At 39.7% G+C, this 16,898-nt stretch overlaps 1 protein-coding gene across 1 annotated transcript in view; it reads right to left on the bottom strand.

Moving 5' to 3' along the window:
* Positions 1–16,898, bottom strand: part of fras1 (Fraser extracellular matrix complex subunit 1) — a 127,928-nt gene that overhangs the window by 60,428 nt on the left and 50,602 nt on the right. The window contains exons 12-19 of the mRNA XM_088993478.1: positions 13,464–13,607; positions 10,832–10,981; positions 6,033–6,176; positions 4,646–4,786; positions 4,338–4,478; positions 4,092–4,265; positions 1,363–1,503; positions 327–473 (exon numbers count right to left, since the gene is read on the bottom strand). Of these exons, the coding sequence (XP_088849604.1) occupies positions 327–473; positions 1,363–1,503; positions 4,092–4,265; positions 4,338–4,478; positions 4,646–4,786; positions 6,033–6,176; positions 10,832–10,981; positions 13,464–13,607 (1,182 nt within the window). The remainder of the gene's footprint in view (positions 1–326; positions 474–1,362; positions 1,504–4,091; positions 4,266–4,337; positions 4,479–4,645; positions 4,787–6,032; positions 6,177–10,831; positions 10,982–13,463; positions 13,608–16,898) is intronic.

The raw sequence follows: 16,898 nt of genomic DNA, 5'->3' as shown, positions 1-16,898 counted from the left end.
ATAGTCAGCTACCTAGCCATCTAGGTAGCCAGCTATTAATAGTAATCCATTTCATTTCTAAGCGCCTTTCAAAACTCTCAAGGTCACTTCACATTCACAGGATACGTTTTTCTGTGGGCGAGCAGCAACAGCCACACGCGCCAGCATTCATTCAACCCGGAAGTAAATAGATAGTAAGCTAGCTAGCTAGCCAGTAGATAGCTAATAGATAGCTACCCAGAGAGCCAGCCACCCATATAGCTATATAGCTAATAGAGAGCTAAATAGATAGAAAGCCAGTCAGCCAGCTAGTAGCTAGCTCATAGATAGCCAACAGATAGCCTTACCGAGGCATTGGTCCGTGGAAGCATGGTGGAAGCGTCCCTCCTGGCACCTGGTCTGGCAGTGGCCCCCCCGCAGGTCCACCGACGGGGGGCAGGAGGTGCAGTCGGCTTGGGAGGGGCCCGAACACGTCTGGCAAGACGGGTGGCAGGCTGGTGCGGTTTAGGAACCAGGGGAAAGACAACGTCAAAAAAAGAAATTTGGAACCCTAACATTGGCTTGACATCAAAAGTTGAAACCTTATTCGTAAACCCGGACACTTGTTTGAAACCCTACCCCAAGATTAACTCTTTCACTGCCATTCACAAATAATAATAATAATAATACATTTCATTTCTATGCGCCTTTCAAAACTCTCAAGGTCACTTTACAGTCACAGGATGAAGTTTTCCTGTGGGTGAGCAGCGGCAGCCACACGCGGTAGCGTTCACTCAACTTGGAACTAACTCAAAAGGATAGAAGGCTAGCTAGCTAAGATTTAGCTAATAATCACTTGACCCGGAAGTAACTCAAATAGATAGACAGCTAGCTAGCTAGCTAAGAGTTAGCTAATAATCACTCAACCCGGAAGTAACTTGAATAGATAGAAAGGTAGTTAGCTAGCTAAGAGTGATATAATAATCACTCAACCCGGAAGTAACTCAAATAGCTAAAAGCTAGCTAAAACAGAGAGCTATCTAGATAGCTTGATAGCTAATAGCTAGATAGCAAATAGAGAGCTAGCTAGCTAATAGCTAGATAGCTAGCCAGCGAGATAGCAAATAGAGAGCTAGCTAGCTAGCTCGATAGCTAATAGCTAGCTAGATATCTAGCTCAATAGCTAATAGCTAGCTAGCTATCTAGCCAGCTAGATAGCAAATAGAGAGCTGTGGGTCATGCAATTTGAGTGACAATGACCAAAACCCTGTCACTAGAGAGGACACATTTTTGCACATGGTCTGGCAGTGAAGGGGTTAAACAGCAAATCCGGAGTTTGACATAAAAACCTTTGCAGCACATCAACAAATCGCGACCTATGATAGCTAAAAACGGGTAAAAGACCTCGACACTGGCCGTCCTGTACGAAGAATCCTTGCGGGCAGGCGGGGACGCATCGTCCCTCGTGGAGACAGGACGGTGACAGACACGACGTGCAGTTGTCCTCAGACGGTCCTGTGCAGTGCCTGCAAGACCCGTGACATTCTGCAAGAAGAAGAAAAAAGTTTTACAACAAACAGGAAGTGCATTTTGTGGCATAAATATTTGATTTGATTACATTTTTGGGGGACCATTATATGAACCCCTTCACTGCCATTCACGAATTTATTCGGGAATTGAAAATATGACGTAGAGCGCCATTCCCGAATTTGTTCGGAAATTGAAAATGTGACGTAAAGCGCCATTCCCAAATTTGTTTGGGAATTGAAAATAGGACGTAGAGCGCCATTCACAAATTTATTCAGGAATTGAAAATATGATGTGAAGCACCATTCCGGAATTTATTCGGGAATTGAAAATATGACGTAGAGCGCCATTCCCGAATTTGTTCGGAAATTGAAAATGTGACGTAAAGCGCCATTCCCAAATTTGTTTGGGAATTGAAAATAGGACGTAGAGCGCCATTCACAAATTTATTCAGGAATTGAAAATATGACGTAGAGCGCCATTCCCGAATTTGTTCGGAAATTGAAAATATGACGTAGAACGCCATTCCTGAATTTGTTCAGGAATTGAAAATATGATGTGAAGCGCCAATCACGAATTTATTCGGGAATTGAAAATCTGATGTAGAGCGGCATTCCCGAATTTTTTCAGGAATTGAAAATGGGACGTATAGCGCCATTCCCAAATTTATTCGGGAAATGAAAATAGGACATACCTGGGAACGGATTATTCTCATTTTAATGGTTTCTTATGGGAAATAAATGTTTGGGAGACCGGCAAAGCAGCGATTATACATTTTGTCAACACCAAAGTGTTGCGTTTCGACGATCAAGGAGTGCGAAGGCGGTACGGCGGCAAGTGGAAACAGTAATTATGACACACGCGGATTTTTATTGATGTATTTATTTATTTATTTATTTATTTATTGTCTCCTTCAGGAGACGAGTGGGACGTGTAGCCTTTGGAATTTCCGTTCTCCGGGAACGTGTCATCGCCAAATTGTGCGTAAGTGGAAATGTTGTAAGTGTGACAGTCTGGCGTGCTTGTTCAAGCGCCTTCTCCGTCCGTCGCTTCGGGGCAAATACACACAAGCACACGTGTATAGAAATCAACCAACCAAGAAATAAATACATACATGAACAAATACATTAATAAATACATCTTATGGATATACAGTAAAGTCTCGTTATATCGATATTCAAGGGAGTCCGAAAAAATATCGATATAACCGGGACTATCGATATATCCAATATCGATATAACGAGACTTTACTGTATCAACGGTGGGGCGTCAGGGCCTTTTCTGCTGGCCTAAAAATATCTGAATCATAGTGTCCAATTCATATATAAATATGTATAGAGAGATATAGATATATTTTTTGTTGTTTTGTTTTTGTTTTTATTTTTTTTTTTATGTATTTATTTATACACACACACACAGACACACACGCACGCACACAGTAAAAAAGGATGGTCTGCCAAAATGCGTACTGCTGAACGCGGGATGACCCTCAAAGGCGGAGTCGGCTGCTAAGCGGATCCAATTTCACACCGTCACTTAGTCTCATCTCATCTCATCTCATAATAATATACTAAAAGTACCTTAAAAAATGCGGCCATTACAAACAGCAATTTCACAGAAGCCCATTTTCAAACGCACGCAAACAGGGTGAGGCCGTGAGAGACACTAGACGACAGACTTGATTTGGACCATTTTGCTACATTATATGAATGATGACAGCGCCAAGACAGCGCTTGCGCATATTTCTCGGCCCAAAATGTGACGATGAGATGACGAACTGGCACAAATGACCATTTATGGAGTTCCCCAAAAATAATATATATTGCGTCCGTTTTCGACGGGGCGTGTGACACCCCAAATAAATAACTAACGAACCAACTAAATGAGTAAATGAGTAAATAAGTACGTACGTACTCACATACTCACTTATTCATTTACTCATTTACCTTTTTCCTAATTTACGTACGTACGTACATACATACATACGTACATATATACATACATACGTACGTACGTACGTACGTACATACGTACATACATCCACATACATACGTACACACATACGTACATACGTACATACATACATACGTACATACGTACATACATACATACATACATACGTACATATGTACGTACATACGTACATACATACATACGTAAATACGTACATACGTACATACATACGTACATACGTACATACATACATACATACGTACATACGTACATACATACGTACATACGTACATACATACATACATACATACATACATACATACATACATACATACATACGTACATACATACATACGTACATACATACATACGTACATACATACATACGTACGTACATACATACATACCTACATACATACGTACATACGTACATACGTACATACATACATACGTACGTACGTACATACGTACATACATACACACATACATACATACCTACATACGTACATACATACCTACATACGTACATACATACATACATACATACATACATACATACATACATACATACATACGTACATACATACATACATACATACATACATACATACATTAATAAATAAAGAAATAGAATTCCGTGTTTTGCATGTTACCTGTGCAAGTGCGCCAGTGGTCAGCGTAGGTATTGGCGGGGCAGGCCGCCGCACAGACCCCCCGCGGACTTTGATGATCACGTGACTGCGGGACGAGCACCTCGGCGGCTTTGAGGCAGCGCAGGCAGTCCGAGGCCAGAGGGCCCAGGCACCGGCGGCACGACGGGTGACAGTCTGCGCGCATCCGTACACGTTGTGACATCATCAAACGTGGCCGAAAGGGACGGATGGACGGGATGCGCTTACTGTGGCAGGTGTGGGCGTGAGCGTACAGGCCTTCGCCGCACGCCTCCACGCACTGGCCCTGCTGGAGGACGAGGTCCTGCGGGCACGACGTGCACTGGGATGCCGAAGGACCCCAGCATGATGCACATGAGCTGTGGCAGCCTGAAGGCACAACAATTATGTTACGTTCTATCTATCTATCTATCTATCTATCTATCTATCTATCTATCTATCTATCTATATATATATATATATATATATATATATATATATATATATATATATATATATATATATATATATATATATATATATATATTCCAACATACCTCTGCACCTGCTGCTGCGGTCGCCGTAGTGCTGAGCGGGGCAGGCGGGCAGGCATTTCCCATGATGCAACATGGCGCTCGGTGGACAGCTCACGCAGTCGGGTTTGTCAGGAAAGCAGGAGGCGCAAGACGGGTGGCAGGCTGCCAAAATCATCAAAGACATCAAAGACGCACGTTCAACGCCAACACCGCCGTTCGTGAGATGCAAGGCAGCAATTTTGATGGTGCCGTTGCTCTTTTTTTTCTTCTTCTGAGGCTAATTGGAAAAATGTTGCGTGCTGCGGTTAGCCTCAAGAAGGAAGTGAGTCTTTGATCCGCATTTGGACATTTGCTATCCTTCTATATTTAGATCCAAATTTCAATCTCCCAAAATCGGCGGCAACTAGAAATTTTAATTAGTAACAGGTATGTTAGCTTCGATTGGAAACAAGTAGAGTGCGTGTTAGCTTCTATTAGCAACAACTAACGGGTGTGTTACCTTCTATTAATGACAAGTATCTAGTGTGTTAGCTTATATTAGCGACAAGTAACGGGTGTGTTAGCTTCTATTAACGACAACGGATACGTTAGATTCTATTGGAAACAAGTAGTGTGCGTGTTAGCTTCTATTAGCAACAATCAACGGATGTGTTAGCTTGTATGAACGACAAGTCGCGAGTGCGTTATCTTCTATTAGCAACAAGTTACGGGCGTGTTAGCTTCTATTAACGACAAGTAACAGATTCGTAGCTTCTATTGGAAACAAGTAGTGTGCGTGGTAGCTTCTATTAGCAACAATCAATGGATGTGTTAGCTTGTATTAACGACAAGTACCGAGTGCGTTATCTTCTATTAGCAACAAGTAAAGGGTGTGTTAGCTTCTATTAACGACAAGTAACGGACACGTTAGCTTCTATTGGAAATAAGTAGTGTGTGTGTTAGCTTCTATTAGCAACAATTAACGGATGTGTTAGCTTCTATTAACGACAAGTAGCGAGTGCGTTATCTTCTATTAGCGACAAGTGACAGGTACGTTAGCTTTAACTGAAAACAAGTAGTGTGCGTGTTAGCTTCTATGAGTAACAATTAACGCATGTGTTAGCTTCTATTCATGACACGTATTGGGTGCATTAGCTTATTTAGCGACAAGTAACGAATATGTTAGCTTGTATTGTAAAAATGTAGTGCGTGTTAGCTTCTATTTGCAACAATTAACGGGTGTGTTAGCTTCTATTAACGACAAGTATAGAGTGCGTTAGTTTATATTAACAACAAGTAGCGTGAGTGTTAGCTTCTATAAGCAACAATTAACGGGTGCGTTAGCTTCTATTAGCGACAAGTAGTGGACGCGTTTAGCTTCGATTAGCAGGTAGCAGCAGTTATGTAGACAGACGTGAGCCGCACTTACCGCGACAGACGCCATCTTGACTGTAGAAAGCCCCGCCGCAATCGGGAACGCACTCGCCGTCCTTGAGCGAGGCGGCCGGGTCGGAACATGACGAGCACTCCCGCGGGCTCGCACCCACGCACTCGGAGCACGACTCGGAACAACCTGGCGGTACAAACAACCAGGCTTGATTGAGGCGGGGGAAAAAAAAAAAAATGACGGGAGCGACTTAGCTTCAAAGCAATTCCAAACATATTCGCATCTCTCTGAAATTCTCGTCATAACAGGTCTCCTCAAAAGATGGCCGACACCATATTAGTAATAATAATAATAATCATCATCATCATCATCATAATAATACATTTCATTTGTAAGCGCCTTTCAAGCTATCTATTAGCTATATCGCTATCTAGCTGGCTGGCTAGCTATTAGCTATCTATTGGCTAGCTAGCTAACTTTCGATCTATTTGAGTTACTTCCGGGTTGAGTGAACGCTGGCGCTGTGGCTGCCGCTGCTCACCCACAGGAAACTGATCCAGTGACTGTAAAGTGACCTTGAGAGTTTTGAAAGGTGCTTAGAAATTAATATTGGTTGACGGTTGCAAAAAATGTGCAATATGAATCTCTCTGACCAAAACAAAAAAAAAATACTTCAATTTATTATCTTGAAATATTTTGTTTCTGCAGATTCGGCTTACATTAGCTAGCCAGCTATCTGGCTATCTATTAGCTATCTATCCGGCTAGCTGGCAAGCTAATAGCTGGTTATCTATTAGCTATCTATCCAGCTGGCTGGCTATCTATTAGATATCTATTAGTTAGCTGGCGATCTATTAGCTAGCTAGCTGGCTACCTGGCTGGCTATCCATTTGTTATCTACAATATGGCAAATATGGGTGTCCAAATGCGACGATTGCATGAAAAACCGAGCGCACGGGTGGCCTTGTGAGCTTCAATATAATATTGTCACGTATTATTTATAACGCCGTGTCTCGTACCCCCCCCCCGACGTCGGTTTGGCCCGCGAGGGGGGGATTACGCCTCCTTTCCTTTGCTCCCTTTACACGGAAAGCAATTTATTTTTCCTGTGCAGCTGCAATCCAAAACGTTATCAACATGTGTAATCTGAGTAGGCCTAACCCCCCCCCTCCCCCTCCACCCGAACCAAATTATCCCGGATGAAGTGAGGACACAAGATTACACCCCCCGCCCCCCCAACTCGGCTACTACCACTACCACAAAGCACCAAAACGGAATCTCTCCTAATAAGATCAGAACTTGGCCTATTAAAGCAAGCGCAGACAAAGCAGCTTTGCAAAAAAAGAAGATCACAATCCGTCCGCAATCATATTAATAACCGGGACTATTTTTCTTGTCCTGACTGAGTTGATGCTTTGAAATGATGCAAACAAAAAATAAATAAATGGAAAAAAAATACACAAATAAACAGATAAAAAAATAAAAATAAACAAAGCGACAAATAAATTAAAAATAAAGAAATAAACAAGCAAATGGATAAATACACAAATAAACAGATAAATAAATAAAATAAACAGACAACTAAATAAATGGAGAAATAAATAAACATCAACAAACAAACATACATAAATAACATGAATAAACAATAAAGCAAACAAACAAATACATGAAAAAACTGATACAAAATAAACCGATAAATGAATTTAAAAAATAAATAAATAAATAAATAAATAAATACATGTACAATAATAATACATGTAAAATAAATAAAGAAACAAGCAAAAAAAACGGGTGAATACACAAATGAACAGATAAAAAATACATGATAAATAAATTAAAATATAACTAAACAGACAAATAAATGAATCTATAATCAAATAAACTAAGAAACAAACGAATAAATAAATAAATAAATAAATCACATAAAAAACACAGAAAAAAATAATCAATTAAATAAATAAACAAGCAAAAAAAAAAAATAAATTGAAAAATACACAAATAAACAGATACAAAATAAACCAACAAATAAATTAACAAATAAATAAACAAACTGCCATTAAAAATAAGGTATTAATTAAAAATAAATAAACAAGCAAACAAACAAACAGGTGTAAATACACACATGAACAAATAAACAGATAAAAGCTAAGTAATAATAACAATAATAATAATAATAATAATAATAATAATAATAATAATAATAATAATAATAATAATACATTTCACTTCTAAGCACCTTTCAAAACTCTCAAGGTCACTTTACAGTCACAGGATCAGTTTTTCTGTGGGAAGAACAGAAGAAGAAGAAGAAGAAGAAACGATCATCTTCAAAATGGCCGCCTCAAACCAACATGGAAGATTTCCCTTCGTCACTCTTTAGGCTCCTCATAAAAAAAAAAATGGCAACCAAATTTCATGATAGACAGCCCTGCCAAATTTTTATGTAGCTTCCATTTTCCCGGAAATTATGCGCATTCTTTGTGTTTCGAGCTCCTGAATGCTGTTGCCGGGTGAAATCCTGAACGGGATATGAACAATGTCCTAAAAACAAAAGCGTTTCCAAGGCGACGCCTCCTCAGCGTCATTAACATGCCAACATTGTTTACATGCCGCAGCAGTAAAGCGTAAAGCTAGCGACGCAACCGCACCACGGGGGGTCTTTTGTTTCTGGGTGGTCTTGCCCCTTGTGCCAAGATAAGCTAGCGTCTGCTGGGAACCTTTCCAAGCGCATCGTCTCATTGGCCGATGAAGGACCACATCGTAAAATGCTGTGAAATCGAAACGCTAAAACTCACGTTTGAAACGGCCAAGTTGGGAAGAAGTATGATAATAATCATAATAATACATATACATTTCTAAGCGCCTTTCAAAACTCTCAAGGTCACGTTACAGTCACAGGATAGGTTTTTCTGCGGTTGAGCAGTGGCAGCCACACGCGCCAACGTTCACTTAACCCAGTAACTCAGATAGGAAGCTATCTAGCGAGCTAATAGATAGCTAACGCAGTAGATCAGCTAGATCGCTAATAGCTATGTAGCTAAATAGCCAGTCAGCCAACTAGACCGCTAATCAATTAGCAATCCATTTGCTATCTATTAGGTAGCTACCTAGCTGGCTATCTATTTGCTATCATTTGCTATCCATTTGCTATCTGGCTAGCTAGCTATATAGCTGGATATCCATTAGTTGTATGGCTATTTAGCTAGTTAGCTAGCTACATAGTTAGCTATCTATTTGCTATCCATTTGCCATCTAATAGATAGCTACCTAGCTGGCTATCTATTTGCTATCCATTTGCTATCTATTCGCTATCTGGCTAACTAGCTAGCTATGTAGCTGGCTATATATTAGCTATATGGTTATTTAGCTAGTTACCTAGCTACATATCTAGCTATCTATTTGCTATCCATTTGCTATCTATTACATAGCTACCTCGCTGGCTAGCTATTTGCTATCCATTTGCTATCTATTTGCTCTCCATTAGCTATATGGCTAGCTAGCTAGCTATGTAGCTGCCTATATATTAGCTATATGGCTATTTAGCTAGTTAGCTAGCTATCTATTTGCGATCCATTTGCTATCTATTAGATAGCTACCTCGCTCGCTATTTATTTGCTATCCATTTGCGATATATTTGCTATCTATTATCTATCTGGCTAGCTAGCTAGCTATGTAGTTGGCTATCTATTAGCTATATGGCTATCTTATTATCAACTGTCATACTTTATGATATAACAGGAACCTAACCATGACTTTTTTTCAAAGAAACACAACCGCGGGTTCGCCCGCCTCGTCTTGTCAAAACCGTTCGGAGTACGTTAGCATATTAGCGCGCCCGCGGGGGCTTGTCTTCTTCTTCTTCTTCCTACTTCGGCTTTTACTTATCGCTCCTGGCTGGACGGTACGAGTGGACCGCCGGGGCAGATTGCCTGATTAATGGCGCCTCTCTCGCCGCCTCCTTCTGTTGAGGTTATAAAGTCGATCCATCGCGGGGCGCTACGATTGTTACCGTTTGGTGTTCCCCGAGGTTTAGTGCGGGAAGTTTGAGCCATAATATTTAACGTCGCTAAGTCATTTAACATGATAATAATAATAATAATAAATTTCATTTCTAAGCGCCTTTCAAAACTCTCAAGGTTACTTTACAGTCACAGGATCGTTTTTTTTCCTGTGATTGAGCAGCGGCAGCCAGCGTTTACTCTCCCTGGAAGTTACTCAAATAGATAGAAAGCTAGCTAGCTCGCTATATAGCTAGCGAGCTACCTATATAGCTAACAGATACACACCTAGATAGCTTGCGAGCCAGCTATATACCAGATAGCCAGCTAATAAATAGCAGATCGATCGCTAGCTTTTAGTCCTTTTCATCCAAACATCAAGTAGACTCAGTGACCTAGCTAGCTAGAAAGCTAGTCAGCTACATAGCTAACAGATATACAGGTAAATAGCTTGCCAGCCAGATAGAAAGCTAGCTAGCTTTTAGTTCTTTTCATCCAAATGTCAAGTAGACTTAGAGACCTAGCTAGCTAGAAAGCTAGCCAGCTACATAGCTAACAGATATACAGATAGATAGCTTGCCAGACAGCTAGAAAGCTAGCTAGCTTTTAGTCCTTTTCATCCAAACATCAAGTAGACTCGGTGACCTAGCTAGCCAGAAAGCTAGCTATCTATATTGCTAACAGATACACAGCTAGATAGCTTAGTGAACCAGCTAGCCAGCTAATAAATAGCAAATAGCTAGCTACCAATAAAAAAATGTAAGCAAATTAATTAATAAGATTAAACAAATAAAAAAGCAAAAACGGGACAAAATCGAGAGAGACATCCAAAGCGCAACTCACGTCTGCATTGTTTTTTCCGGTTGTCCTGATAGGTGCCGGCGGGACAGGTCGCCAGGCATCGATCGGCGTCGGCGCTCAGCAGGGGGCGCTGCGTGTGGCACACCCGGCACGACCACCTGCTGTCGCACGCGGCGCAGGACGGAGGGCAGCCTGCCGACATAAAAAAAAAATTAAAGGGAGACCTGAAAGGCAACATGTAGTTATCTCGCTAGCTATCTATTCGCTATTTATTGGCTAGCAAGCTTTCTATCTGTTTGAGTTACTTCTCGGTTGAGTAAACGCTGGCGCGTATGGCTGCCGCTGCTCACCAACAAAAAAAATGTATCGTCTCACTGTAGTTTTGAAAGGCGCTTAGAAATTAAATGGATTATTATTATTATAACACTCACGAGTTAGCATTAGTGCTAATTGTAATGCATTAGACACTAAACATTATGGTGAGGTCAAACATTAAAAACGTACAAAATATAAAAAATATGAGAGCTTTGAAAGGCGCTTAAAATAAAATGTATTATTATTATTATTATTACATGTACAGTGACAAAAAAAGCAAATAAACCCTAACCCTAAATAAACACAAACAGTAACCCCTAACCCTAAAGTAACCCTAACCATAACTCTAAAATTTATCCCAACCCTAACCCCCTAACCCTCACCGTAAATCTAACCATAACCACTTACCCCTGACCCTAACCCTAACCCCAAACCCTAACCCCCTAACCCCCACCTCGAACCCACACCCCTAACCATAACAAACTTTCCAAAACGTTCCAAAACTTTCAACAACTTTCCAAAACATTCCAAAACTTTTAACAACTTTCCAAAAAAATCAAAACTTTCAAAAACTTTCCAGTGTCCATGAGAGCTTTGAAAGGCAGTTAAAATAAAATATATTATTATTATTATTACATTTACATTGACACAAAAAGCAAATAAACCCTAAAACTAACACTAAATAAACACAAACACTAACCCCTAACCCTAAAGTAACTCTAACCATAACTCTAAAATTTATCCCAACCCTAACCCTAACCCCTTACCCCTGACCCCAACCCTAAGCCCCAAACCCCGGAACCCCCGAACCCCCTAACCCCGAACCCTAACCCCGAACAAACTTTCCAACTTTAAAATTAATAAATCTGATTATTTGATTGCTTCTGTTTTCTGTGCATGTCATGGTCCCCCCCCCCCCCCCCCCAACCGATGGTGACACATTTTTTTCACCGATGATTTTTCTTTTGGTGATTTCCTCCGGGAGCCATTTTGAAATGATGTGATTTGAAGCTCGGGATGGGCCACCATGAAAAACTTGCGCATCCCGTCTGCAAACTTCTGACTTTTACGACGCCTTTTAAATCCTCTTTTATCGTCTTTATCTACGCCGGCGAGAGGAGCCCACAGCCATCTTTGAATTTTTTTTTTTTATTGATCCGAATATTTTCCCGGCCCGCCCACACTCGCCGCGGTGCACTTGCGCTATTTCAGAGCTGACATTTACCCTCCGACAAGTTGAGTGAGAAAAATAGAGCTTCTGCTTGCATCAAAAAAGCGCTAGCGAAAGACGCTAAAACGCAAATGGCTACAAAGGTCACCCAGCCTTGTTCTGTTTATGTATTCATTCATTTATAAATGTATGCCATTTTATTTTTATTATTTTACATTTAGTGTACAATTTTGTTAAAAACATTAAAACATTAAAAAGATAACCAAAACACACCCACACACGATGCACTATAAAATCAGCCACTGGAAACAATGAACAAAATCGTTTCATGAAACGTGTCATGAGTGTACGCAGTAGTGATGGCAAAACGAAGCTTCATGAAGCACTTAAGATATGTTTTGCCCCTCTAGTCTAGATGGCGCGCTATATTAAAATTACTAAAAAATAAATACAAATATATATAAAATACACGAAATATATATATATATAATAATAATACATTTAATTTATAAGCGCCTTTCAAAACTCTCAAGGTCACTTTTCAGTCACAGGATAAGTTTTTCTGTGGGTGAGTAGCGGCAGCCACACGCGCCAGCTTTCACCCAACTCAGAAACAACTCAAATAGATAGAAAGCTAGCTAGGTAGCCAGCCAGATAGCTAATAGATAGCAAATAGCTAGCAAATGATATTTTCTCCACTGTTGCGAGATAGCTAGATAGCTACTAGTTAGCTAGCAAGATATTTAATAGCTAGCTAGCTAGATAGCAAGCTAGCCAGATACATAGCTAATATACAGCAAATAGATTGGAAGCTAGGTAGCCAGCTAGATAGCCAGCTAGCCAGATAGCTAGCTAAAGTGTGTATTCCAAACATTAATTTCCCATAGCAAACCATTAAAATGAGAGTAATCCGTTCCCAGGTTCCATAAAACATAATTTTCTACTAAATAAGCCTTAAAACTACAAAAAATATGCCTTATTTTATGTATAATAAATGTTTTCCAAATATTCAATTAAATGCTTCAACGTCATGATGATGATTTAATTGAATTTGGGAAACTTGCCGAATTTTAAATTTCTCAACCAAATAACCTGTCGAGCAACTGACTGAAATTCTCGGCGGAATTTTGAGAGAAAAAAACCGAATTGAAGGTGAATTTTGAATCAGGCAGTTAAGTCAGCAAATACCTGCACACTTTGGGCCGTCGGGGAAGAAACCGTTGGGACAAACGGTCAAACAGTGACCAAGATGGAGGACGGCCTTCGGATCCCTGCAGCTGTCACAGTGATCGGGAGTCCCGGAACATGATTGACAGTCTGCGTTACATGGAACTGCAAAAGAAAATATCAAAATCAAAATAAACAAAACCAAATATAGTGATACCTCGCCTTACGGACGCTTTAGCTAATGAACATTTCGCCTTACCAACATTAAATTCTTGAGAATATAATCTTGGCATACAAATTAGTTTTCGGGAAATACACGGAGCGCCGCGGGGGCTGGCGGACTAGTTTTGGGCGGATGAACACCAAACCACACGGTCGAAGAGCGCCACGGTGGCTGGCGGACTAGTTTTCCACACCCCATTTCTTTGAGTGCAGACCTGGTTGATTATCGAGTGTAGTACTTTTGCTATTATGGGACCGAAAAAGACCCCACCACAGGCTAATGTTAAGCCGAAGAGGACACAAATGAAAATTACGGTAGCAGAAGAAGGAACTCAAACGAGGTGTGCGTTTGTGTGACTTCGCGTCCCAGTACCAGTATGCTAAGTCGGCCATTGCTACTATCCTTAAGAACAAGGAAGCTATGAAGGGTGTTTCTGTGTTGTCTAAGCAACGGTCTTAGGCAATAGAAGAGGTTGAAAAACTTGTGATTTGGTGTGAGGGTATTATCGCCGAGAAAGCACGGCAACTTCACTCAGATATCAAGAGGCAACTACATCAACGACCATCACAAAGGTCAATAAAACAACTTTATTATACAGTACAGTTTATTTCTTTTATTACAATACAATAGCACATTTATTATGCGTAAAATGAGGTATATTTTGTGTAGTTTTAAGGCTTATGTATTAGAAAATGATGTTTTATGGGGACCTGGGAACAGATTATTCTCATTTTAATGGTTTCCTATGGGAAATTAATGTTTGGAAGACACACTTTCCACCTTACACACACTTTCTGGGAACCAATTAAGTTTGTGAGCTGAGGTATCATTGTATATCATAAAACTTCTGTTGATTTGGATTAACGAAAAGCAGCTAGCAGGGGACAGTGTGAGTGAGGGTATTATCGCCAAGATAGCATGGCAACATTACTCAGGTATCATCATTTATTATACATAAAATAAGGTATATTTTATAATAATAATAATAATAATAATAATAATAATAATAATAATAATAATAATAATAATAATAATAATAATAATAACATTTCATTCATAAGCGCCTTTCAAAACTCTCAAGGTCACTTTACAGTCACAGGATAAGTTTTTCTGTGGGTGAGTAGCGGCAGCCACATGCGCCAGTGTTGACTCAAACCAGAAGTAACTCAAGTTTTAAGGCTTATTTAGTAAAAAAATGATGTTTTATGGGGACCTGGAAACGGATTATTCTCATTTTAATAGTTTCCTATGGGAAATTAATGTTTGGAAGCCACACTTTCCACCTTACACACATTTTCTGGGAACCAATTAAGTTTGTGAGCTGAGGTATCATTCTATATCATAAAACTTCTGTTGATTTGGATTAACGAAAAGCTGCTAGCAGGGGACAGTGTGAGTGAGGGTATTATCGCCAAGAAAGCATGGCAACATTACTCGGGTATCATCATTTATTATACATAAAATAAGGTATATTTTATAATAATAATAATAATAATAATAATAATAATAATAATAATAACATTTCATTCATAAGCGCCTTTCAAAACTCTCAAGGTCACTTTACAGTCACATGATAAGTTTTTCTGTGGGTGAGTAGCGGCAGCCACACGCGCCAGTGTTGACTCAAACCAGAAGTAACTCAAGTTTTAAGGCTTATTAAGTAGAAAATGATGTTTTATGGGAACCTGGAAACGGATTATTCTCATTTTAATAGTTTCCTATGGGAAATTAATGTTTGGAAGACACACTTTCCACCTTACACACACTTTCTGGGAACCAATTAAGTTTGTAAGCTGAGGTATCATTCTATATCATAAAACTTCGGTTGATTTGGATTAACGAAAAGCAGCTAGCAGGGGACAGTGTGAGTGAGGGTATTATCGCCAAGAAAGCATGGCAACATTACTCGGGTATCATCATTTATTATACATAAAATAAGGTATATTTTATAATAATAATAATAATAATAATAATAACATTTCATTTCTAAGCGCCTTTCAAAACTCTCAAGGTCACTTTACAGTCACAGGATAAGTTTTTCTGTGGGTGAGTAGCGGCAGCCACACGCGCCAGTGTTGACTCAAACCAGAAGTAACTCAAGTTTTAAGGCTTATTTAGTAGAAAATGATGTTTTATGGGGACCTGGAAACAGATTATTCTCATTTTAATAGTTTCCTATGGGAAATTAATGTTTGGAAGACACACTTTCCACCTTACACACACTTTATGGGAAGCAATTAAGTTCGTAAGCTGAGGTATCACTGTACTCAAAACCATTAGTGGGACATGTTACAAATTTAACGGACTGTCGGAACATGCTAGACGGTTTGTCGAACAGACCAAGTACCAGAATCAGCGAGACAGTTTCCAAAATGTACCATATTTGTCACTCGAATGAGACACGGAATGAAAAAAAAAAAAAAAAGTTGTCTCAGGTGTGATGTCGCCGGCGTGAAAAATGACAAAAGAAAAGGTCGCAGGCTGTTTATGCGACGACGCCTGATTTGTTGTTGTCTTGCGGTGTCACCGCAAGACGGATGAGCAATCGTAAACACAACAACTTTCCGAACATTGGCCTTCAAACTCATGTGAAAAGAAAGTTCGACTTTGAAAAGCTCAAATGAAAACCTAAAACCTCAAATTGAAACCTTAACGTGGGTTCTAAAGTCAATGACGAAAACTGGACCACAAACTGGTTTAAATTTGTCATTTGAAACCATCAAATTGCTTTAAACTGGAATCCAAAATCCAAACTATGACTTAAAGGACAACCGACACCACTTTTTTTGTTTCCTAACTGACATCAGAAAAACGTTTTATAGCATCTAAAATACCCAAAACACGCAGGCAGATATTTTTAGTCAAATGCAAAACACCAATAAAAATGACTTAAAGTGTCCCAAAGCTGCCACAAAACAAGCTCGGAACTGGGCAGAAGACTCGCGCCGAGTATTCATGAAGTCTTGTTTTCGAGTTGATGACAATGCCCTAAGTGACGTCACGGAGGGAACGCCCCTGACCGAGAAAGCGACACACAATGCATTTTGGGTACTTTTTTTTCTCGTCAGAAAACACCGTTTTGATGGCGAAATTAGAAGGAAAACTACATAAATAACACTTGAAGTCATTTTTATTGTTGTTTTGCATTTATAATAATAATAATAATAATAATAAGAAGAAGAAGAAGAAGAACAAGAAGAAGAAGAAGAAGAAGAAGAAGAAGAATCCATTTC

This window comes from Hippocampus bargibanti, linkage group LG04 (assembly GCF_051943395.1).
Source record: "Hippocampus bargibanti isolate YZ-2025 linkage group LG04, ASM5194339v1, whole genome shotgun sequence".
In the NCBI taxonomy this organism is placed as follows: domain Eukaryota; kingdom Metazoa; phylum Chordata; class Actinopteri; order Syngnathiformes; family Syngnathidae; genus Hippocampus; species Hippocampus bargibanti.
Note: the sequence above shows the minus strand (reverse complement) of the source record. Positions and strands in the feature narration are given on the sequence as shown.